At 37.5% G+C, this 25,270-nt stretch overlaps 3 protein-coding genes across 3 annotated transcripts in view; all 3 read left to right on the top strand.

The window, feature by feature from the left end:
* Window positions 1–4,722, top strand: part of LOC144631418 (uncharacterized) — a 50,083-nt gene extending 45,361 nt beyond the window's left edge. Inside the window, exon 2 of the mRNA XM_078489850.1 lies at window positions 4,641–4,722. The gene's annotated coding sequence lies outside the window, so the exon portion shown is untranslated. The remainder of the gene's footprint in view (window positions 1–4,640) is intronic.
* Window positions 3,328–10,993, top strand: LOC144631413 (QRFP-like peptide receptor). The gene is made up of 5 exons (XM_078489844.1): window positions 3,328–3,897; window positions 7,230–7,373; window positions 7,843–8,119; window positions 8,889–9,140; window positions 9,611–10,993. Exons 2-5 carry the CDS (start codon window positions 7,261–7,263, stop codon window positions 9,956–9,958), a joined length of 990 nt encoding a protein of 329 aa, XP_078345970.1. The 5' UTR covers window positions 3,328–3,897; window positions 7,230–7,260; the 3' UTR covers window positions 9,959–10,993.
* An 8,888-nt stretch (window positions 10,994–19,881) lies between these two features.
* LOC144633167 (adenosine receptor A3-like) lies at window positions 19,882–24,784 on the top strand. The gene is made up of 3 exons (XM_078491968.1): window positions 19,882–19,982; window positions 22,079–22,169; window positions 23,792–24,784. Exon 3 carries the CDS (start codon window positions 23,801–23,803, stop codon window positions 24,776–24,778), a length of 978 nt encoding a protein of 325 aa, XP_078348094.1. The 5' UTR covers window positions 19,882–19,982; window positions 22,079–22,169; window positions 23,792–23,800; the 3' UTR covers window positions 24,779–24,784.
* Window positions 24,785–25,270: the final 486 nt, after the last annotated feature.

Raw genomic sequence — 25,270 nt, 5'->3', positions numbered from 1 at the left:
TATCCATTTACGGTCAAAAACAGTTTGGATGCAGGGGACAAGAAATGTTCAAGAAATGCTCGTACCAGACGTCACTCTAAGTGCTTATAAAACCAGATTGATTGCAAGGCTGGTACAACGGCAGGAGGGCAAAATTTATTGGCCAATATTTCAACTAGCAGAGCTAGTCTTCTTCAGGGCCAGTACTGGACCTAGGGCTTTCCACAAGTTGCTCGAGATTTCCCAAAAGTTGCCTGTAATTTCTCAAGTTGCTCAAGTTGCTCCAATCTAAGTTGCCTCTGTAGCTCGTGCTCCAAATCCCGCTCTCTTCAGGTTCTCTTCTTTTTCCCTTTGGGGTGTTTCTCAGTTTCTCTCACGTTCTCATTCGGGCGGATCTCTGGTCGTGAGATTCGATGACGTCATTTGATGCGAGTGATGTGCAGATGAGCCGAGTTCACGTCTTCGTGTTCCCCGAATCTTCGCCTTCTTCTTCGCGTCGTTTGCCTTTGACACACTTGATATCTTCGGAGATCTTCGGTTGGATTGCTCATGCATGTTGCTCGGGGAGTTGCTCGAGGGGAGCTCGAACATGAGTTGCTGTTGCCGAGCACTGTGGGCCCTAACTGGACCTGAAGAAGACTAGCTCTGCTAGTTGAAATATTGGCCAATAAATCTTGCCCTCCTGCCGTCGTACCAGCCTTGCAATCAATCTGGTTTCATTTACGGTCAATTGGCAGTTGTCAAAAAAAGGTATCCGCTGACCAGTATCACATGACCATATCGCGGGCTCAAGAATAGAACTCATCGTGGTCGCGTGTTTCTTTGAATTTGACCGCTGACCAAGTTATGGTGTTCCATTAGATCGCGGGCGCAAGTTTTTTTTCTTGTCAATGGCCAGTAACTTCGGATTTACAAAAAGGGCAAAGTAAATAAACGGGGAGCTCCACTTTTAGGCTTGGCTAAATCTATTTAATACATAAAGCTAAGCATGTCAAAATGAAGTTTGTCAGTTGAATATTAGCATAATAATTAACAATAAGTATACAAAGGGTAGGGGAAACTGTCATTTAGGTACTTTAAAGGCGCCTTTTGAAATTTCTCTAGCAGACTGTCTAAACGGTCGATCATTCTATGTATTTTAAAGGGTTATTCAAGTGAAAAAAAAATAAGAAAAGAGATGCCGTATCCCTTCTGCAGCTATGTGAAAGGGGAGCCATTTCCTATCGAAGTTTATGAAAGGGTTAACTTTTCTGACAAAAATCAAAAATTGTAAATGAAAGGTTGAGGGGTTGGTGCTGGGTGTGAAACCTCCCTTATAAAAAAGAAAATTTAATAATCCCCCGGGCTATTTTGAGCATGAAAAGCTGACATGCAGAGAAGAACATACAACCACCTTTCATATTATGTAAACTTTGTAACGTTATATGAATTTGACAGCCAGCGTTACATTATTTTCAGTTGTGTGGTTACTCGTTGCCGTCGAATCGTAATTAAGTGGCGGTCCACGTAAAGTTCGACTAATTTTGAAAATTATTTTAAATGACTTAAAGGAAGTTATGATGTTCAGTGCAGGTTACAGCTGTTACTTCTAAAAGAGAGTGAAACAACAGGGACTTTTGTAGGGGAATTAAATGGGCTTTGTCACGGATTTTAACAGTGTCAACGAATTGGCACCTATCTAGCTACCTACTGAGTGAATTTAAACATGCCCACCAAACCCTCTCGCCTCCACAGAGGCTCCTTTAGTGGGGGAAGACGAAAAACACGGGGGGACGGAAGGCGAAAAGCACGAAAAATGAAAAATAGGGGGAGCGCGGGGAACGACGGGAAGAAGAATTTTTGTGACCAAGTTTAGGCTAATGGTGCGCATGGTTATAACTCGTTGCCTTCTGAAATAAGATCAGTATCTGACTTCAACAAGTTTAAGTCGCTTGCAAAGCAATTCTTTAAGCTCCAGTGAACTCAGTCTCTTAAATCTGTTGTATGTCCTATCTTGTATGACTTTTTTTAGTGTTTTTTATTACTATTTAATCAGGACTCTGTTTAAACTAGCATCATTTTAACTAAACCAGATGGTTTTGTATATATATAAATAAATAAACAATTATGTCATTCAAACAAGTGACTTTCTGTCGTTACTATTTATTTTATTTGCCACACAAATCAATTACAAAGAAAGTATACAATAAAATAATGTAAACAATTTATAAAGAAACCGTGGCAGAGAGACAAAAAAGAAACTAGAAAGCTTATGCGTGATACTTTAAATGACCGACGGTGATTAATCAGAAGCTCCGAACACCGAGCCCAGTAGTACTGCTCGGCGCTCTACCTACTTACCAGGGACCGCGCAGGAAGAATTTGAGTGGGGGGTTTAAAACTCGAACACGGAAACGTGGGCCAGCTAGGGGGAGGGGATTCTCCCCCGGGAAAAGTTGAATTTCAATTTCTCTTAGATACCGCAAAATGCATTTGAAATAAAAAATTTAAAAGTTCAGCACTTAATTTTTCTTTTGTTAAAGTATAACTTGAAAAGATACGTTGCTCCACAAAACGTTCAATATAACTACTCACTGACCCTTTAAACCTTACATCAAGACATCAAGACACGAACCTTTCTCGCCATGTTGAAGTACCGGCAACTGGAATGTTACCAAAACGAATGAAAACAGAAGAGACCATTTAATTTTCATTGTTACAAAAAGAAGGTCGAAAAAAAAAGCTCGAAAACAAACCCGTATCGTCATTTAAACGTAACTCATTCGTTCGGATCGAGACTGGCCAATGATAAAACAGGCCTTTTTCATGAGAAGTCTTCTCACCCTCCCGTAGTAGCCTAACATTTTTCGATTAAAACTGAAAACCTTTAAGACAATTGTCCGCATTTACTTGTTTTTTAAATATCTAAGTTGAAGGCGACTACTTTGGCAATAGTGACTGCTGTTACTTTCATCCTTTACAAACTAAATCAATATAATATGGCGTCCAGAAACGAAATATTTTCAGGAATTTTTCGTTGGTTTTTCTATTCATTATATTTTTTTATGTTACTGTAAATGCCCTCTAGCTAGCCTCTCTCTCTCTCTGCGGTCCCTGCATACACTGTGCATCCGTCAAGCAACACAATCACAGGTGTTTTTTGGTGAGTTTTGTTGGTCAAGAACCTTATTTCTGTCAAGAAAATAAAATTTTGTTCTTAATAGTTAGGACTGGAAGCAATTATTTACAGTACCAAATTAAAATTTGGTTCTTAAGAATAATCGCCTCGACGCTGTACTTCGTTTAATTTGCTAATATATCTGTTCTACGCTTCTATTTCTTTTTCACATACGAATATATTTTATTCGTTTCAATTTAACTTTGCTTATGTCAACAAAATAAAGTTACGTTCAAAACAGTAATGATTGTAAGCAATTATTTATCTTACCAAAATTATGCTCTTAAAAATTATAAGGATGTTGTACTTCTTATCTTTTGTGTGGGCAGGCGACGTGGCTATCGGCTTGCTGTTAGCCGAAGTTGTTGAAAAACTGTTTACAAGAAGATAGAAAGTTAGCAATGATATATAAAATGTCATCGAGGTAAATATACCGGTATGTCAACTTCGATCAGATCAGCCTATCTTAGTTTTTGTAATTTATCATAGCAAGTGAATGTACTTATTATTTAGTTTCGCAACACAGGCATATTCAAATCTTCTCGATCTGCTGTCAATGGCATAGCGGAGATACTACCCTTAGTGAATAAACGAGTTCGTCAGCCAAGCCGGTAATTATTTCTTTATCCTTTATGATGCCTTGATGGTGATGTGAATGACTCTTTGAGCGAGATACCTGCTGGGCCGATGCAAAAACAAGCAGTCTACAAAGATCGCTGCCGCTTTCGCCATTTGCAGGAAACATACCTTAAGTTTTTGTGGTGAGTCACTTTAATTCTCTTTAACTAATGTCAACACCATAGGGGCCTTCCACGTACCTAGCATTAAGAGACTACATTAATGATTTTCATAATCGTTTAAGCAATTTAATGTTTTGAAAAAATTGCTTTTTGTCGTTTAACGCACGTGCATAAGGAATCGTCTTTGTGTCAATTTACATGAAAGGGCCAAGCGGTTGTCACTTTGTTGTTATACGCTGGCGAGCAGTATCTTTCTCTCCCAAAGCTTTTCTATGATTTGTATTATTATAAATTTTTACCTTGTTTGCAGGATCCAAGGAAATTAAACAAAGATTAAGTTTTAGTCGGACTATCTTCTTTTTGTTTGCCTGTATGTTTATTGTTTGTTTGTTTTTGGTTTTGTATTGCTTTGTTTTGTTTTATTTTTGTTTTGTTTGTTTGCAAAGGAAAGCAATATTCTTCACTCGCGCAGTATTGGTCTTAAAAAAATAAGTAAATTTGTTTACAAGAAGATAAGAAAAGATGAAATGCTTTGGGTGACAAAATCCATTTCTTTGCGAGAACCACACCATAACATGTGGAGGTTAAGGTTTTGCAGGACCCTTGCTCATTAATCAATTAAATTCATCAATAAATTTCAATTTCTTCAATTTCAATTAATTTCTTCTCCGTTTAAAAGACACGACGTAGATTGCAAATGTCTGTTTAAGAAAACAGCAAGGAGGCAGTACCGAGGTGATTAAGGGCCTGTTTATATGGAGGAGAGTCAGATATGTCCAGGATTGAACGCTAATGAGATGCACTTTCCTCATGACAGGCATCACAAAGTGTCCTTATTAATAAAAATTCACCAAAACACACCAAATTTTGTCAAATATGAAGTAATATGGAAATATCAAATAACACAGTCAAACATGAAGTACTCATTAAACAATACCTGCGTTTAATCCTGGACATAAGTGAGGAGAGTTGTCCCTGGTAGGAGGGTTACCCTCCATACCGAGCCACCCCGGGCGAGAGATGTTTTCATACGGTTCTTTATAAATAGCTGCGAACTGTTTATATGAGAAATTACAAAGTTGGCTGGGGGGGGGGGGGGAGGGGGCCGGGTGGCAGGGTGGCTTTGAGTGGAGGGTCACTCGCTTTGAAGGTAGGGTGACCCTGGGGAGGGAGCCAACTTTTTCTCCATATAAACAGTTTGGTTATTTTTGCCTCGCCTACCAGGGACAAGTTGACACATACGGAGCATGCGCAAACGCTACAATCAGCCAAAACAAAATTGTGGATAAATTGAAATCGAAGTCGGCGGTAAATTTGTCCATAAAATGGCCTTGGTCGATGTTTCAGCGTTCCTGTTTTTAGAAAAGGCCGCCATAATAGATGTTTCAAAACAACTCTCGCCAGTCTTTTGAACCGAGAGGGCCAAGTTTTGGCTTGGTCAACAGGGACAACTTTCTCATCTAAACGTTCGGCAAAAGATGGCTCGGGGGAGAGGATAACCTACCAGGAACAACTCTCCTCCATATATATATAAACAGGCCCTACGAATGCTGAAGATATTACGTAACAAAACGGAAAATAGTTACGTAATCAAAGAACTAGATCTTTTTCTTTTTTATGAAAATGACAACTTCACGTTATCAAACGTTTCCGCTTTACCTGAAGCCTATGGTTTGCTTTCCTCTGATAAAACATCTGTGTTGTAGGGAAATTATTTTTATGTAAACGTGAATCTATTTAATAATTAGATTATGAGGAGATAGTTGATGAGGCAAGGCTGAAGCAAAAATCGCCTCATTGAAATCTTTTGAGAATAATCTAACACGTAGAATTCTAACGTATTTTCCTTCAAATAACGATTTCATGTCATTTCTTTGCTAATGGAATAGTATTTAACTTCAAGCCGATAGCAAGGTCGCGCTCGGATTGACTGTATATTTGCGCTTATCAGTTTATTAAACAATTTTGACGTTTTAAACTCGCATAGCGGTGAATTTACTTCTTTTAGTGTTCTACGGAATTGAATTATCAGTAATATTGCTTAACTTCCCCTGAAACGTCGGAGAAACGAAATTGCATGTCACCATTTTGTAGACGACCCTCAAGCCTCTGCACACTAATGGCTGATATTGTGCGATAGCTCAGCCAATGAGATTGCGGCATTTGCATTAGTATACCAGTAGAATTTTACTTAAACGGTATATATTCTTTAACAAGCTGCCGTGCTTAATAAATTTCCGTCTTCTAAAGTAGTTCAACAAAAACAACAACAACAACAGCAAAAGTGGTGGTGGTTTTAAATATAGCGCACAAAAAATGCAAGGTGCTAGTTAGACCAAAGTGATGTATTTTCCGGGTGAACTGCAATAATTATATTTTCGATTTCTTCTTCAGCTTCTCAAGATAAGGGTAGGTTTTTTGTTTGTTTGTTTTTTTTTTTATTTAATTATTTCTATTTTCGATTGCAACTTAAAGATTTGACGGAGTTAGCTTAATCGGATTATCAGGCAGACGTGTCGCGTTGTCGTGTTGGTCGGTATTGTTATTTTAAATTGTAGTAGCATATTGCTTTTCACGGACTGAAAAAGTTCTGGTTGTGAGCTCATTACAACAGGCTAGCGCAGAAGGAAGCAGAAAGTTCAAGCAATACTTATCATCATTTTAAAATAAGGATGCTTGAAAATAAAGTGCTGAGTTTAGTATCAGGAACAAAAACCCTCGCAGCTGTCTTTGACAATTTAAAACTCAGGCAGCAAGCGCATCAAGCGCGCGGTTTTGAACACACGATAATTCACGCAGCTCTGTATGCAGAGCTACATAAATTATTTTCATATGAAAGTGCGTTTACTAGTAATTTGACGGAATCTACTGTGCTGATACAACTATCAGATCCGATCTTCAAGGGATGCCATGACAACTGAGCTACATGTGAAATTTGGAAGATGGTTCCCCTGCTTATCTTAATTTACCGTTTGATAGGTGCTGTGAAAAGATATTGGCATCTATTTTCCCCAAGTCGTTAAATATATAAAATTAAGCTCGTGATAGTAAAATAAAATCGAAAGAGCATTTGGACCCATGATACTTCACCAGTTTAAAAAGGGATTATTTGGTGGATCTGTTATGGTTTTGTGTTAACTCTTCCAGGCAACATGTATTAAGTTTCCGTCGAAATTTACAAAAATTATGAAAGGGAAGTAACATATATATTGGTTTATGCTTTGCCTGAATATGTGATAGTGAAGGTAAATAATTTCGGTGTTTCCTTTCGAGTTCAGGAAGTCAGTCTTCGACAACAGGTACCTCTTTGAAACGCGCATGTCTTTATAGTTCATCATATTTTGTTTATGCAGTTCACATCACTAAAATTGACGCTCTTCGATCATGTTCGAATCACCTGCTATTGCCATAACAACGGTACTCTCCATACTCGCCATTGGAGGCATCGTGGGAAATATACTCGTTTGTGCGATCATAATAAGAAATCGAGATATGAGGTAAGTCGATACCGTCTGTATATTTCATTTAAAGTACTCTGTAAGCATATTTTTTATTTTAGGTCCGGGAGAAAATATAATAACCGCGAAGTACGAGAACGAAATATCTGGACGCAAATGCGGATTGGTGGATATTAAATTGATTTGACGTCATTGTTTATCGCTGCGTTTGTGAACACGGAAATTAAAGCTTAGGAAACCGGAGTTGTCCAAAACCTTGCCACTCGACGCAAAAAAATAAATTTGCTACGGACTTATTTTTAAGGGTCACATGATGTGTTCTTCAACTGAAATTAAGAGCAATACCTCAGCAAATTGTCCACTTTTGGATCTATAAAATTGCCAGGGATACTTCGTATACTGTTTAGAGCTTCTTCCACGCGCACATGCATGACTGATGCTATGCCGAGCTTACTTTTAATGGCATTTTCTCTTTTTTTATCGTAATCTTAATTTTACTATTCCACAGGATTCCCATAAATTATCTACTCCTTAACCTGGCTGTAGCGGATATCATGTACGTGACGTTTATCGCCCCAAATGTATTCTTTGTCCAGTTTTCGTTTACCAGCCATCCGAACGGGATAATTGGTACAGTTTTATGCAAAACCTTAATAACTGGAACCGTCGCATGGATTGGAGGAGCCTCCTCGATTGCCACTTTGCCTGTCGTCGCCATTGAACGATATTATGCAGTGGTGTATCCTCTTGGTAACAAAGGAAAGCTAAGCGAGCGTAAACTAAAGGTGTGTCTGGCTAACTAGAGTGTTGATTAGTTTTATCTATAAAACAAATGTGGTTAATTCTTGGTTCATATATTATGGTAATTTTTTATATATATAAATGCAGGTTTTTATTCAGTACCTTTTTGACGGTCGAGTTAAAATACTCTTGAAAAATTCATTAATTATTCATGAGGGTGCAAACCAATCCCAGCACAGTATTCAGATCCCATGTACACAACTGTAAACCCCAATACAAATCAAACAATTGAATTAACTTTTGATACAAACTCCTGCTCAGCTAATTAGTATTCATTAATTTTTGATACAGATCTCTACTGGTTGCATAACTATACTTTGCATTCAATTTATTGTTTTCATTTCACAAGTAGAATACAATATTCGCGTCCGATCTGTATGGCCGTTTACAATGGCTCGCCTATCGGCTCGCCATTGTAACCGCCCATGCAGATCTCCTGCTCATATTTTATCTACTACATAGAGTGACCAAACGAGCCTGAGCGAAGCCGCTGAGGCGTACTAAAATTTAACTGAACCCAAATTCGGCCAAAAAATAGCGATATATCAGGTCAGTGACTGGACAGTAGACAGTACACAAAGCTTTTGATTGGCTTATTGTCAATTTCAAATAAGTACAATTTTCCGTTTTACATCCAAATAGGAAAAATCGCGTTTTAGTTACACTTCTATAAATGTACGTTGCTGTTGCAAATTAGACAGCCTTTTTAGGCTATTGTGAATCACTACCACGTATTTTACTCTTTCTTTTCAGGTGATTATTCTTGCTGTTTGGATCTTTTCATTAATACTCAATATCCCGCCGTTCCTGGTATGGAACTTTGACAGGGAAAGCAACTTGTGCGTGTATAAATGGCCTGAGAAGTGGATGGGCAAGGCTTATAATTTGACGTGGAGTGCCTTGGCTTTTTTTCCTTTGGTACTGATGCTTGCGTTGTACTCCAGAGTCGTGTACACGTTGTGGATCAAACGTAATGACGACTGTACACTCAGCGAGCAACAAAAAGTAAGTGTTAACTTGGAGGTCATAATACGTAAAGTATAGAATCCAAAACTATACACATATTTGGCTGCACCAATGAGAATAAAAAAAAAATGAACTACTTTTAGACGTAGTGATACTTTGGCTCTGTAAGTATACAATGGGATCTCTACTTTGTGCTGGGCGCCCTTTTCAAGGTGAGACAAACTTTTGTTCCGGAGAACGCTCTGTTCCTCTATTAAAGGGAAATCTGTATTAACGGGAAGGGGGCACTAACTAACTAACTAACTAGCTGGCAAACTAACTAACTAACTAACTTACTAACTAACAGTAAAGCGATAGATCTTCGTTTCGCTTCTGAATGGAGTACGAAACCGCTCCCAAAGATCAAAAAGTTTACCAAGTGATTGCTTACTAATTGTTTAACCCAAACTCTATCTTTCTTTGATCCAAATACTCCTTAGTCATTAGGTTGTTCATTTGTCAATACACAGGGTGTGATGAGGGTACGGAAGCGCGTCACCTTGATGGTCGTTGCTGTTAGTGTGATATTTGGAATATGTTGGGGTACGAGCTCAGTTGTCTACACCCTGAGGTCTTTTGCGCCCCACGACGTTGGTCCGGTCCCAATCGCCATCACTAACACAATGGTTCTGTTTAATTCTGCTGTCAACCCGTTTGTATACGCTCTGTTGAATCAGCAATTCAGAGAGAAGATGAAGAAAACGATATGTTGCACTGCGTCCTTGTCAGCCAGAGTTCATCCTGCACCTCAGACGAGAGAACCTGCCAACAACACCACCCACTCGCCCCACACAGCAGGACCATGTTCCCAGGAGTGAAACGATCGTTTCTCCTAGTCAGGCGGGAATCATTAGTTACTGCTTATGTTCACGCTTCTTTAGGATAACTTCACTCGTTAGAATAGGCAATTTCCGAGCTCCGCTCCCTAGTGCAAAAGGGTGCAAAACTCTAAAATGAGTGAGTAAACCTCATTTTTAAATGAATTTTTCTGTGCTAGGATTTTGCTTAAAGGAGAAATGTCCTATTTAAATAAAAAGAAGAAACGCAGCTTGTTATCTAAAGCGTAAAAAATAGACTTTACTCTATACCTTCAAAGGCCAAAATTTTCCGAGAGCTCCATGAAGAACTTTCATATATATGACGAAAAAAAAGTGCTCCAGGTTTTCTATCAAAAAGTCTTTACAAACTTCTTATGAATAAAATTAAATTCATACGTGTATGTACATGTAGCTGTGCAAATATTAAAATTTAATTTTTTCTCTCGGTGCGCAAGATCGGAGAAAATCAGTTAAACGAAGCTTTTGTCAGTCAATCTGGTCGTTTTTGTAAGAGTTTATTTTTTCTTCACTAACATACCTCCGTCCTTAAAGATACATTTGTTTGCAAAAAAATAAGAAAAATAAAACGCTTCGTTGAAGTATTGACATATGCGTCGGTCAGGGCCATTTAGAAATATATTAGTTTATTAGTATTTAGTAATATTTAGTATAATACACGACCCCACAAGCATTGTGCTTTAAACCCCTATCGTGTGTAAATAAAGGTTATGATGATGATGATGATGATGATGATGATGATGATGATGATGATGATGATGATGATGATGATGTCTGAACTTGTTTTACCTTTTCGGGATCAGAAGTAATGCATCCCTTTTGACGACATGCCAAAAAAACACTCGCTCCTGGAAAAGGGTAAATTTGTAAATAGGCTTACGTCACAGGCTGCACCACCTCGCCGCCTACACTCGTTTTAGCTGCTCTAAACCTTAATCAAACCTTCCTTCACGACAGTCAAGTTTTGTTATCAGTCAACTGTTTTGTTATCCTGTGTTAATAAAGGCTTTTCCTGTTCTGGACATGAGTATATTGTTTACGCTGCATTGACTGGCTTCTAGCTATATAATCAATATGTAAAGCGGCCTTCACTCGATAAACTATTGGCCAACTCGTGTTGGCAAACTCAAGTTGGTGTATGTGAATGACGCAACAACGGCAAACAAGTTGGCCAACTGTTGGCGACAAAATAGAACTTGTTTCTATTCTCACTAAGAGTTTGCCAACTTGTTTGCCAACTGTTGCTGTGTCGTTCACACACACCAACTTGAGTTTGCCAACTTTAGTTTGTCGCGCGAAGGCCGCTTAACAGGACTACATCCTTGTCCAATTTGGAAACAATTAGATTCAAAAAATTCCGAGGGCAGTATTCAAATGTGTTTGATAAATAAATTTTATTTCGCGGCCAAATTAAAACTCTTTATACTGTTTCTAACTTGTGCGGATTAAACCCTTCTGCAGTTAAGTGGTCTTTGTTTGGTTTAACCGTCGGAATAAAAAAACATCATTATAAGCAAATGTTTTCACCGAGCCGTAAATACAAGCATATTAAATACGCCTTTATTCGTCGGCTTTGTATAAAAAAATTTTTCCAAAAAGATCTTGAAACCATTCAGTTTCATTAACTTAAAATAAAATTGCCATCACCAATATCACTTTTACTACCGCAACGGCTACTGCTACTGACATAGGTAGCCTTCTCAAGCAAATTAAGGCATGGGCCTCTCGATATTCGCCCAGAAAGTGAGGGGGTAGTCTTTCTCTTGAAGCTTTAGTTGTAGCAGCATGAAACTTTCCCAGAACCATGGATTATCAATTGTTTTCATTTTAGCATGTCTAAAATATGCAAATTAGGTCACGTGACCTCTTAAGGCGCAAAAAAAACCTTACGTAAAACGGGAACACTTTTTCCTGCTTCCTTAAAATTGCTGTCAGTTTTTTAACTTTAAGGCGATTAGGTACATTGTTTCTGTGCTTGGAAATGTTAAAATATTTCAAAGGAAACGTTACAAAAGACAGAACACTTTTACTGGGAGACTGGGTACTAGTATAAAAAGCTGTTTATTTCCAAAATCAATCAAATATTCAATAATTGCCAAGCACAGTTTCCTTGCTGTTACTATTAGGACTTGTCTTGTACCATTCAAATTGAATTTCTCTTGCTATAAACTGTTCCCAATTTCGCTTAAAGATTTTCTACGATTATTTAGCGTATTAAGTCACGTGACCTAATTTGCATAACTTCGACATGTCAAAAAATCATCACTGTTGGAGACTCATCTGTCAACTACAATTTTATGTTGTAATGAACAACGCCTTAGAAGTTAGACCACCCCCTCACTTTTTTTGAGGGAAGTAACTGTTGACCCATGCCTTAATTTGCCCGAGTTGATTGCTGGATTTGTGAACTTTTGGGTCAGTATAGCTAACGGAAGTAGTAGAAGTAATAATAATGTGATTATGAGCAGTAGGCGATAAATTCTTGTTTGGAGATAAGATCCGATCCTGAATAGTTTCTTTGGCAATTTTTTGGGTTACCAGGAGTGAGGTCTTTGTCAACTTTGGTGTAAAAAGGTGTCTGAAAGTTTCAGATCGTTTCAAATCGGTCTGCCAAAAAACTACCGCGCCGTCTTTGTCGGCCGCTTTCATAACTATGTATTTGCATTTACCGAGGTTTTTGGGGCCGTCTATTCTTCTTTGGATAGGTTAGACAATTTGGTATTTTGGTTGACGTTAATGAATATCATGGCGGCAATGAAAACATCCTGCTAAACATTGTATTTTTGACTACTAAATTATCTTTTAGTTTTAATCAATAAACAGAAACGTTGTCATTTTGTAAGCATAATTTTGGAATCTAGGAGCATGATTTTGTAAGCATAATTTTGGCACAATTCGACAAAATTAGGAACTGCAGTGCTAGCAGCACCATATGCCATTTTATGGACTAGGTTTTCGTTACAATTCAATTTAATTAGCCAAGTCTCGTTTTATTAGTCCTTGTATTTGTTATAAAAATTAACTTGTTCTTTTCATATCCTTCTCACCGTCATCCAGACGTTTTTTTATTTAAATTCATTTCACATTTCTATGCTTAGACGACATTAATTAATTATACCTATAAATTTCAAAAGCTCTATTTATGACAATGGACTTAATAATCCCTTTGAGAATATCAGTTTTTCTTAACGTGTATTAACTTGGATAAAACTTGTCTGTGTACAATTTAGCACACGTAACTAGGGCACGAAAATAACAACAAAGCGTTTTAAAATCAGTTTCAGGAAAAAAATGCAAAGTGTCAAATGATATACAATTTGAGATGAAATTATAGTGAAGGTAAGATTGATCTTTTTTGCTACTCACTTAGCGGGTTGTAAATATCGTGCCATTCGGCAATTTATCCTGACTAGATTACTCTGTTCTTTAACGCACAATAACCACCTTCCAGTATTTTTTTAACTTGCCTGACCTTGCTTGTGTTTGTGTTTTTGGACGATAAAACTAAAATTTTTACATTTATTGAATTTTCGAGATCTGAGACAGCGAAATAAAAGCGAAATAAATCCGAAATTAAGTAGAAAATCCAGATTTAGAATAAATGTTACCCTATGTTACGCTTGACTCAGTTTTCACTCGTTTATTTACACCGTTGACGATAACTAAATTTTCATACGAAATTAAGAAATCAATAACAGTAAAGACTTTCGATTCAAAACCATGATAACTTAGTTCGCTCAGGGTGGTAAATGTGGAGGAGAGAAGGACAAAATGCAACAGAACACTTTTTTCAGAGTCGGTGCGTGTTCTTACCATAACAAATTTGCTTTAATAATGGCCTCGTTTCGACCATATCAAAACAGGCCGAAAATGACGATTGTAAATTTGCTGAACATCTAAATTCTGTTTCACTACAACAGCGTGCTCGAGTCTCGAAAGGGCTTCGAAAGTGAGTGGACTATTTTTGCATAAGGAGTAATTTCGCCGTTATCTTACCGTGTGCAAACGAGTAAAGTTCAAATATATTTATCATTTTATATTCTTGCATAAATAGAGAAGTTGCATAAATTACTGCGTGTGCTCTAAAATTGGCTAAAGTAATTAGCAAATACATGCAGTAGTGTGTTTTTATCGTATAGAGAGTGGTATTTTTTATAGTAGTATTATCTTTGGCAACATTCGGGAGACCTCCAATCGGCAATTCTTCGGAAATATCTATTGACAACGCTCGCAGAAATCCGTGACGAATGGAACATGTGAAGCAAAACGTATAATGGAAGCCTCAAGATCGTTAGGCCTGAGTTATGCTGAGTGTGGTTGACGTTAATGTAAGAAACAAATTAATGAATTTAGTTTAACCTTTACTGCCTATTTATATTTATGTTTTCCTCATTTTACTTGCTAACGCTTGTTCCTCAGTTTATCATTTTCTGTTTTTTTATTTATTTATTTATTTATTTTTTGTGGGACCTCGCACAAGCGACCCCATATTGACAACTCCTACTTACAATCCCAGTACCTGTTCACGGAGACTATCTTTACAGGAACCTTTCTATTTTTTGTTACACTTTTCTTGTTTTTAAAGGTTATTACAACCGTCTAAATTCAAAAATAAATTATTCCAAATCGTTAAGGTTTCTTCTGATGGCATCTAGAGGATTTTGAGAGTGTGGCCCTTTTTTATTTTCTTTTTTCTTTAAATCAGTTGTTCTTAAACTGTTTCGTTGAAGACGAAACATTTCTTTATGGAAAATGGCAAGAACAAGATGATCAAAATATTAAACGTCTTTAGATAGCAAACAGCTGACGGTAATTTCCGTGAAACGGTGTGAATTTGCATCTAAATTATAAGCTTAAGTCACAACTCCCCTGACACAACTGAATCAATCGACAAAGACTACTTTAAAAATAAACCTTTCAAAACACCTTGTTTTTAATGCTTAGTGTTTGCCAAAAACGTGCAAAATATCCGTTTGGCGTAAATAATCCCAAATTAAAACGGAAGGGCGTAGATCTCACCATATGGCCAAAATATGGATTTCGTCACTTTGAGAGGAAATTTTCTCCTGTACACCATTGATTTTTCAAGTTTTGTTTTTCACATGGGAGCGTAGTTTTCCTGTTACTGAAATTCATCTCCTCTGTAAATTGGCCGGTAATTAATTTCTGCGCATTAGATTTAAAACTATTATAAACAAATCATTTCTTAGTGACAACTGTTTGAAATAAGCAGTGTCGATTTGCTTGAATTGAAACCTGCGGTTATATACCAGACTACTATTTGTTAATTTTGAATAAAACCTGCACAAAAATGGAAAGCAGTATTATTTTATTTATTTTTATTTTTATTGCCTTCGTTGGTGTTAGTGGTTGACAAACAAACTCTCTCGCTCTTAAATCGTCTAGACCACAAGTTCAGTTTATGCTAATTTGAATTGAGCAAGGCTAAAAAGTTTTCACTCTCTTGCACGCAAGCCAAGCCAAACTAGCTCCAAACCAAGGTATGAAAGTTGTTAATTTTTTTATCAAGAATACCGTAGTAAAGAAAGGGAAATAATATCACTTATTTCGTATGTTAACTTATAATTGGAGTGGAAGCTTCGTTTGAGGTAACGATGCTGAATTTTCTTTTGAATGTTTTTTTCTTTTTAATTTTATTTTTTCTTAGTGGTCTTTTTTTTCGCTTAGAAAACTCGCTTTCGCCTTAGTGAAATATAAAATATATTGAAAATACAAGGCGCTGTTCACCGAAAATTCAAATTTGTGTGCAAAATTACATAGTCCAGATGTTTTGAGAATGCTGCATTTAATATGCTTAATTTACAATGCAACCTTATATTAATCCAATTCGTATTAGCTTTTCTATAGCAGTAAGATTTTAAGCAAAAATATATGAAAAGAATAAGATCTAAGTCCAATCTTTAAAAAAATAATTTTGTCAATTTGAATCAATGATTTGGCGTTACGATGCTGAATTTTCTTTTGAGTGTTTTTGTTTTTTCTCTCTCTCTTAGAGGTCAATTTTTTTCGCTCAGAAAGCTCTCTTTCGCCTTGAAGAAATATAACATTGAAAATATAAGGCGCTGTACACCGAAATTTCTAATATGTGTGCATGATTACATGGTCCAGTTGTTTTGAGAATGCTGCCTTTAATATGCTTAATTTGCAATGCAACCTTATATTAATCCAATTCGTATTAGCTTTTGTACAGTTAAATTAATTTTAAGCAGTAATATATGAACAGAATAAGATCTAAGTCTACTTTTTTAAAGAAGATCATTCTTTCAATTTGGATCAATTATATTCGGTTGGCGTTTTGTTTGTTAGTTGAGTGCCGCACTGAAAAGTTAAAAGTAGACAACAGCAACAGTTTTGTCATTTCTTGACGTGGTACACTCGACTTGTATGCCGTCTCTACGCAGATAAGAAATTACAAGTATTTTAAAGTTTAATGATCAACTTCGTGTGTCGTAATGATAACATAAAACCATACATACCACAGATATTGGCCAAAAACTATTTTATCTTCTTGAAAACTGACATTCGCTTTGCAGACATAAAAATAGGTCACCAAGGGTGACATGGTCTTGCCGTTGCATGTGTCGTGCGCGTTTTCGTGCCGTTTTGTTGGGTTTGTTCGTTGCGCCGGGGTCGTGGCGTGCTCCGGGTCTCCCGGTCCGCTCTGCGTCCTCTGGGTGCTCTCGTCTCTCTCCTGTCTCTCTCCCGTGCCGTCTCGTCCCTCGCTCGGCTTCGCGCTCCCCGCTCTCCGTCTCCCCCTCTCCGCTCGGTCGCCGCGGTCCCCCCGTGTCCGCGCCTCATCGGGCACTGTCCACCCGGGCTGTCGCAGGTCGCGAGTCGCCGTCTTCTCGCGTCTCCACGTCTCTCGCGGATCCGCCGCCTGTTTCGTCCTTCGTGTGATTCGTACTGAGGCTGCGTGGGCCGTGTCGCTTTGGCGCTCGTGCGTGTCCGTCGTCCGTTCTGCAGCTCAGTTCTCATCAGCGCTTCGTCCCGACCATTCCCTTGGGATGCTCGCTCCGGTCTTCGCATCGCGCGCACGCAGCGACTCAAAAACGAGACAAAAGGTTTGGGGTTAAACTGAAGAGAATGCTTCAAATTCTAAGCTATTGAAGTAGAATGGAGTCGCGATTGAAAACAATGGTTGTAGGTATTTTTTTGTAACCCTTTCTGTCACACAAACTTTACTGAGCTGCATGTTTTACTGTATTCAAGATAAAGCGCTGACATTAGGGATTTTTAAAATATATTTTATTTCGCAGTATTCCTAGACAAGTATCAACAGTAATTATCAAAAAAAAGAACTTATAGAGACTGTTTTCAATGCATGCAGAAACGACCACCGCCTGGATTGAACACAATTATAATTTATTAAAAGCGTAAACAGGGCAAAAAAGAAAATTTTATATCTTGAAATATATAATGTTAAAGAATAAAGAAATTTAATTCGTACACAACTCAGACACCAGACATAAGAAAGCCAGTCTCAAAATAGTTTACTGAATAATGTTAAGACTAAGCGTGCGTCTCCCTTTGATTATTTTTCCTTTGAATTTTCAAATTATTTATTTGTTCGCTGATACCACTTCCCCAATTTAAATAGCCGAAAAGCTCAGTTTTAATTCATTGTATTTGATTTTGAATAGTTTCTTGGTGAGCGCTCATCTTAGCTCACACAATTGTACTTACACAGTATGTGGAAAACGCTTTTAGATATCACACGCATGCAGTTTAAAAGCAGAAGGTAGAAAAATACAGAAATTGTTATTCTATCCCATTTACATTTCAAGTGATATATCCCGCTCTATCCGTTTAAAGTATTTGTGAGGGCGAATAATGGATTAATTTTCGCTGATGTGCTTTGTGCGTCTTATGTTAAACCATGCATAATACTAGATGAAAACAAAGCTAAGCACGATGACAGCTGACTGTCTGTACCGGTAGTCTTCGTTCAAACAATCACCTGTCTGTATATTTAAAATCGCATGCTATATTATCTTTCACTTTGAATGCTACTTTTAGCAAAATTTAGCTTCAATACACCAGATGTGACCGCGATAATTGAATCCGATTTAAATTTTGGTTCTTGACGGAATTCAAATCTATCGAAAGCTAAGACAGTCGTTTAAATCTATTTAACTCAAGTTTTCTATTTTTAACAATTAGACCTCGAGCCAGAATTTTTTACCAGCGAATAGTCAATGAGTTGCAGTTTTATGCATTTTTTAGTGAATAACTATTAATTAAAAAAAAAATCTATTTTAAGAGAGCAACGCTGGCGTGATCTTGTTCTTTCAGCGAAAAAAAAAAACAATGGGCGAACCAATCAGATTTACGTATTTTCAACAAACCTCGCCCGCTGTGCACTGTCTCTTACACTCTCCAGACTCAATGTATTTCTTAAAAAAAACGCTGGCAACGGTATTTTCGAGTCAGTATATATGTCTGGATTTATCAAAAACAGGTTAACGAAATTTTCACTGTTTTAAGCGCAAATCTCTATAAACGCTTTTTTAGAGATTATCTAATATGAGAGTTGCGAGTTGCGAAAACGAAAACTATCTTATAACTAGCCTGAATTTCAGACGTCTCTCTCTGGTCGTCTGCTCCTGACCTCTTCAAATAGAAACAAGTGAATAACATAGTGCAATGAAAACTCGGCACTAATGTCAGGAACGCTTTACCAATGCTTAACATGATGTTAAGTCATATTTTTCTCGGATGCACAAAATTGATTTTAAATCAAACACACAGTTACACATTAACGTATGTGGGCAAAAAGAATTGAGTCACTTTTCTTTGACCTGGTTTTGATCAATCCAGAAATATATATATAAATCTAATATCAAGTTTTAACATAGGCAGTATGTTTGTTTATAACAGCTGGTCAATATTTTTAGAGATTTCAAGCCCGCAAGCCAGGTACCCGTAACCAGATGACTCGCTAAGCCTGCATGTCGCACACGCTGTAGCGAAATCGTTCTATACAATCAACTTTCATGAATATCTGTTCTGATTGCCTTAAGCAAATTTTAACGGTGAGTAAAGTGTCATTCATTTAACAGTCGACAGACAATACTAACTGTAGCGTATATTTCGTAGTTATATGTATCATTTGGGAAGAGAAACATGCTCGAGTCTTTTGTAGTATACATAGCGATAAAGCTAAAATTATTTTGGTCGTTGTTTCGCAATATTTGATTATAATTATCAACACTGCAAATGTTGAAGATGAATTGTTCAACAATAACACGAAAAAATCTGAAGAAAAAATCTGAGTCCCCGACGGAAATCGAACCCATGGCCTCCCAGATACCGGTTGGGCGCTCTATAGAACTGAGCTACGAGAGACTCGTGATGAGGTGCAAATTTGCTATAAACTACAAGCAAAATACGCATTATAAAAAAAAATCCTTTCTAGAAATGATACCTCTAATGGCCGAGCCCTTTTAATTCTCTATGAGCATTTTACAGACATACGCGAAGAGAAACCAAGGGGAAGCATATTTCCGATAAATTTTCTAAAAGGTCTCTGGTTAAAATTGTTTTGCAAAAAATCAAGCTAACGGCCACAAGTCAGCAGCTTTGAAGATTGATGGTTAGAAACAACACTGAAAAACACATTCGAAAACAACGACAAAGAGAGAAAAAGATAGTGTTGATTTTTTTTAAAAAAAAATAACCGAATGAAATATTGTTTTTGCAAAGGCCTTAAACTGTAGTTGCGGTATACCAAGATTTCGGCGTCTGACCGACGCAGTTTGCCTTTGTCGATAACCTGTAATTCCCCAAAGTCGATTGGTTACTAGGGCTACCCCCTCCGGCCGAATGTTGTTTGTACTGGGTATTGGTTTTGTCTTCTATAACACACCAAGCTAGCGCTCCTTGCGAATATTTTGACACCTCTGTAGAACTGTTATGGTAAACTATTCTGTACGATTTGACAGTGAAGTTGTTAACGTACATCACCAGATGGAGCCTGATGAAGCTAGTAAGATATTTTTCACTGTGCTTTTTTCGGTATTTGTTGTAAAAACTGCAGCGGAGGCAGTAGATAAATGGTTTAGTTGAACTTTCGAAAATATGGTAAATAGTTGGATTTACTGATCATATTGTATCTATTATATTTGAACTCATTTTACGTTTTTGTTGAACCTGAAAACAATATTTGAAAAAAAGAACATTGTATCAAATCCATTACCGTAATAAGAAAAATCAGTTTGAGTTTCTACGAGCAGTGAGAGCTCAGTTTACCATATATAGAATCACCATATAGACGATATTTGAGTTAGGGCCTCTTCATATGATGAGCCGGCCGGCTCACTCCTATTTCCTTTGATTCGTATGAGAAAGCGAATCAGCTCGGCTACCGAGATCCCGGTTGTAAAAACCAAGATCTCGGCAACACTTCAGTCCGGTTACCGCGATGAACCTTTTGTTTTTGAGAAAAAGCTTCGCTTTTGCAACTGGGCGGTCAAAAAGGCATAACTTTACCTTGTATGTATTTTCACTTTAGAAGTATGCGAATTTGCTCTATTAATAAAGTTGCGATGGCGACAAAGCTACGATAGTCGCGAACGATGCAGCTATATTTGCTATTTTTATTTTGTCTCATGAATTCAGTTCATCCCGGTCAAATTTCCCGTATGAACAGGCGACAAAATTCGTTCTGGCAAACGAGACAGCCCGTTTACCGGGCTCATATGAAGAGGCCCTTTGAATGTTTTATCTTTCTTTTATGTTATACCTTGAGCTCAGACTTAGTTAAACATCTCTCCAAATGTTCCAACGAATTTTATTCTAGTTTGCTTGCACAAATGGAATTCTTGATTTTCGGTCGACGCGTTCCTCCAAATAATGTAAGAAACAAGTCAGCATTTGAAATTTATTAATTCCCAATAACAAGCCGGGATTTATCAGTCGAATCGAAAGCATCCCGTACCTTGACCTGAAGGTAGCCTTTATCTTTTAACACCATCACCAGGTAAAAAATATCACAAAAGAGGCGGATTCTCGAGTATTAAACATGTTATAAATCACGTACAAATGTTCTGAAAGCTATAAGCACCTGAAATGTATTTAGCAACTATTCAAAACAGATAAAAACGTATGGCAAAGTTTACAGATTTTGTCGGGACGTCAAGCAGTTTTCCTCCATCCTTTTCCGTAGGACTGTCTCTTTGTAGCCAAAACAAAAACACTGAGTTGAAAAAATGGCAAATGAATTTCCTTTTCCCTCACACGTTGACTACCTTATTGTTACCTATTTTCGCGGGACTTAATTTTCGCGATTTAGCCTCTTCGATTTTTCGCGAAATTAAGTTCCCGCAAAAATAAGTAACAATAAGGTAGAAGAACGGAAATTCTACGCCACTGCATTTTCATGAAAATTATCGCCCAAACCTCTAGGCGTATACCACTGTTGTTTTCGAACTTTCAAATTCTGGACTTTTCTGTGCATTGTGTGGGAATACTGCCACTCATTTTATCTACAGTGTATGTTACCGATTTGGCAAGCAGCTGGCTTTTTTAAATGCCATTTGTATATCTGTCAAAGGCTTTGGCGTGATTTCCGAAGGCAGCTTTCAATTAAACATAATCCCATACATTATACTTTTAATTTAAGTGAAAAGCGCACTATACCCAAAAGGCATACAGCTGTGTATATTAGAGATAAAAGCGAGTTCGCACACTGCCATCCTTGCGTCTCTTCCCTAAAGGAAAATATTGATATAACTAGCTGAATATCAAAGAAAATACCAAGGTATACAGAGCGGGTAGGTAAAACCTGATATTTTTCGATATATTTTTGTTATTTTTTGGCGAAAAGATAAATCAATTTTTTGTTTTCAATTAAGTACAATCAGAATGCACATCAGTTTTATTATATGCAGTTTTCTTTATGCTCTCAAATCGTTTAAAATAAGACCTGAAAAACAGATGCGGATATAGTAAAACCATTTTCTCCATGTAAATTAAAAAGCCCTGCAGTGCAATTCTTCTGCGCGTAAAATGCACTGAAAGACGGCATCGGTGACTAAAAATGATGAACAAACCACTTCTTCTATTTATTTTCTTTTTTTGCAGGTTAAGTACTGTAAACTGTGAAAGATAGAGTCAGTGCAAGGGTACAAGATTTGGTTTACCTGTAGGAGCATTGTGATTGCCGCATAAGAAGGTAAACACAGTCATGCGATTTTAATTCTTCCTTCTTTTTGTCGGAAATTTGTACTTTGCAATACGCTACTAACATCATTTTAATTTTCGTTTGTTTTCTTCCATTAAATTTTGCCCTCATTTTAAACTGCATGTAATGTTCCCTTTTAAGTGCATAAAATACATTGTACATTCTTTGTCATTACGGATGATTCCCTTAGCAAGATTGCTGACCAATTTTCTGCACTCAAGATTCTCTTATAGCTTTAAGCATTGGTTGAAGAACACGTATTAAAGAGCTTTGAGAAAATTATAATACGATTTCACTGGAGATGCGTTTTTTTGTAAATACTCGCTACACCTAAGTAGCATTTGACAAACAGATGGATTTTTTTCAATTTAAATGATATAAGTTTGCCAAACTTATATCATTTAAATTGAAAAAAATCCATCTGTTTGTCAAATGCTACTTAGGTGTAACGAGTATTTACAAAAAACACAGAGCCTTACTCATCAGTAACATTTAGTTATGATTCTACAAGCATTCGCTCAAGGCAAGATTTTATGAGCTTCTGGTCAATATTAAAAACGTATTTCGGTTATCTTATTCATAAACTATAATCATAAAACGTTAAAATATAAAGTTGAAATGCAGTAAAAAAAAACCTTCATTAACCTTTTCGAGATAATGTCTATAACGTAATTGGTTTGCAGTAATGAATTGTTTTTAATGTTTACATTTCCAACTTCAAATGTCAGATTTATGCAAAAAGCCTGAGCCATACAATAACTTTTACGAGAAAGTAGTTATTTTCAAAAAATAAACAATTTTGTTCAACTTCTATTAAAGCCATAAATTATTTATTATTTGGGCCCAGTTTCCCTTGGAGCTTAAAACGTACTAGGCGAGTAGTATTATTAGAGATGGCCTAGAGATACCTCATTTACCCCCCCCCTTACCCCCCCCCCCCCCCCCCCCCCCCCCCAAAAAAAAAAACTACCCCCCCCCCCCCCCCCCCGGATATAAGCCGCCCTCTTCCGGATGACAGTGCTGACCAGGGCTAAATGTTGCTTTTTTATACGCTTTTACCTTAAAAACGTATTTCGATCACGACTCCCGTGGCTCGTTTTGAAACGTTTTTTTTTTTAATCCCACTTACAAGCCCTCCCGGATATAGGCCCCTCCGCTTATAAGCCCACCCAAAACCCCTTACGAAGTTGTATAAGCCCAGGGCTTACAACTGGAATTTTACGGTATGTTAAAAAAGCTAGAGAACATTCGATTTCGGTTTCTATCGGCTTTGCTAGATACATTATGCTAGGTTATTGCAGGGACATGTTATCTAGGTCCGACCTTACCTGTTCTCGGGGTCATAACGAGGCATGTGGGTTCAGGGAGCACAGATGGGATCCCCGACCTGCAACCGAAATACAGAGCTACCGATATTATGGGATCAGAGATAAAAAAATCAGTGAAAAACATTGAAGAAATGACTACTTTGTTACGACTCTGTATTTTCTTTCCTCTATCCATTGAGATGAAAAGGGAAGAAAGAACATCTTTAAAACCCGGTTACTGTTCAACCACTTGTTAAATCAAAACATCATGTTTATGTCTACTCTTTTATTTTCTTTGTAATCTAGAAATCGACCATGGCAAACAACTCTTCGCACCAAGCCTCTCTCGCCATGGCAACACAAAGTCATGTGGCCACTTCTGATGTCAAAAGCTGGTGTGCCACATTTGCTGCCGAAGCTGTAATTGTGGCAATAGGAAACCTGTTTATCGTTACCGTCTTTGCCAAAACACGTGACATGCGAAGGCAACATCGCCATTACTTCCTTATGAACTTAGCGATTGCTGACTTTCTAGTAGGAGCCTTGGCAGAACCGCTGTTTGTTTACATCTTGGGCGGATATTACAACTTGTGGACTTTTAAATACAAAAACATTCTTTTCACTGCCAGTATATTCCTTGACATGTTTTCAGGAATTTCTTCCATCGCTTTCCTCGCCGCAATTGCTCTTGAAAGACTTTACGCCACGCTCTATCCAGCCAAATACAGAGCAACGAAAGACGCGAGCTACGCTGTGGTAGCGTTTTTACTGTGGGTCGTCTCCGCCATCATTCCAAGTATAAGAATCTATTTAGGAAACGATTATATCTCGTTGTACGCTTGGATGCCTGTAGTTTGCCTTCAGTTGTTGGTCATTAGCTTGGCTTACATTGTTATCTGGGCTAAAGTCCTTTTTTTCAGCTCAAAGCGCTTGAATCAAAGCCGTGAAAGGCGTTTGAATGTAATCGTGTCAATTTTAACCCTGGCGTCTCTATCAACATGGCTGCCGTTTATAATCTTGAACACAGTAAGCATGTTTCAGCCAGTTAGTATTACAGCTGTGTATGCTACTAAAGTTTTACACTACGGTAATTCATTGGTCAACCCTTTCTTATTTGCTTTAAAAATGCCCAAGTTTAGAAAAGCCGCCAAGAGCATATTTTGCAGCGCCCGACGAAACGCGGCAGAGAACCAAACATCATTGATGAGACGAGAGGTTTCCTCGAAGAGTTTGCAATCTTCAAGTTCACAAATTTGTCGGGGAAATCCTGAAACTAAAATTACAACTGTTTGACTGTTCAGCGTAGACAGCTAGCTGTGTGCATTAGAAAAGAATTTTAAGGAAACCACATCGGCAACGGCAACGATACACGGAACATCGGGGAACAGAAGATTTAATAGCGCTGCACGTGCATTTTAAATGTTGCTTCATTTTGCAGTCGCCCTCTACAAAACAGCGCCTTGAAATGACCCAGTTCTGCGGGTGCGTTTTATGAAGAACGCGAACCGCAACACGAATTTTCAAGTTTCTACCTGTTGACTGTATTCAGCTATAAAGTATTGCTCTATATAACTGAATGAATTTTGATTATCACGAGATTCTTCAGTAAATATATAACTTGGTTTTTAATCGAATGAATCAGTTAAACGTCCAATGGATATTACATTTGAAATACTGCTGAATTGATCGATCATAATGAAAAAAATATTGATGCATCTTTGTTCCTTCATTATTAAATAATGAAAAAAGTATACAGTGAACTCTCTCTAAGATGGACACCTTCGG

This window comes from Oculina patagonica, chromosome 12 (assembly GCF_052425735.1).
Source record: "Oculina patagonica isolate OP01 chromosome 12, crgOcupat, whole genome shotgun sequence".
Taxonomy (NCBI): Eukaryota; Metazoa; Cnidaria; class Anthozoa; order Scleractinia; family Oculinidae; genus Oculina; species Oculina patagonica.
Note: the sequence above shows the minus strand (reverse complement) of the source record. Positions and strands in the feature narration are given on the sequence as shown.

Excerpts from the sequence above, each read along its gene's own strand:
- LOC144633167 (XM_078491968.1), top strand. The coding sequence starts at position 23,801 with ATGGCAAACAACTCTTCGCACCAAGCCTCTCTCGCCATGGCAACACAA.
- LOC144631413 (XM_078489844.1), top strand. The coding sequence starts at position 7,261 with ATGTTCGAATCACCTGCTATTGCCATAACAACGGTACTCTCCATACTC. Across the intron at positions 8,120-8,888 it reads TAAGCGAGCGTAAACTAAAG|GTGATTATTCTTGCTGTTTG; the intron begins GTGTGTCTGGCT and ends CTTTCTTTTCAG. Across the intron at positions 9,141-9,610 it reads CACTCAGCGAGCAACAAAAA|GGTGTGATGAGGGTACGGAA; the intron begins GTAAGTGTTAAC and ends GTCAATACACAG.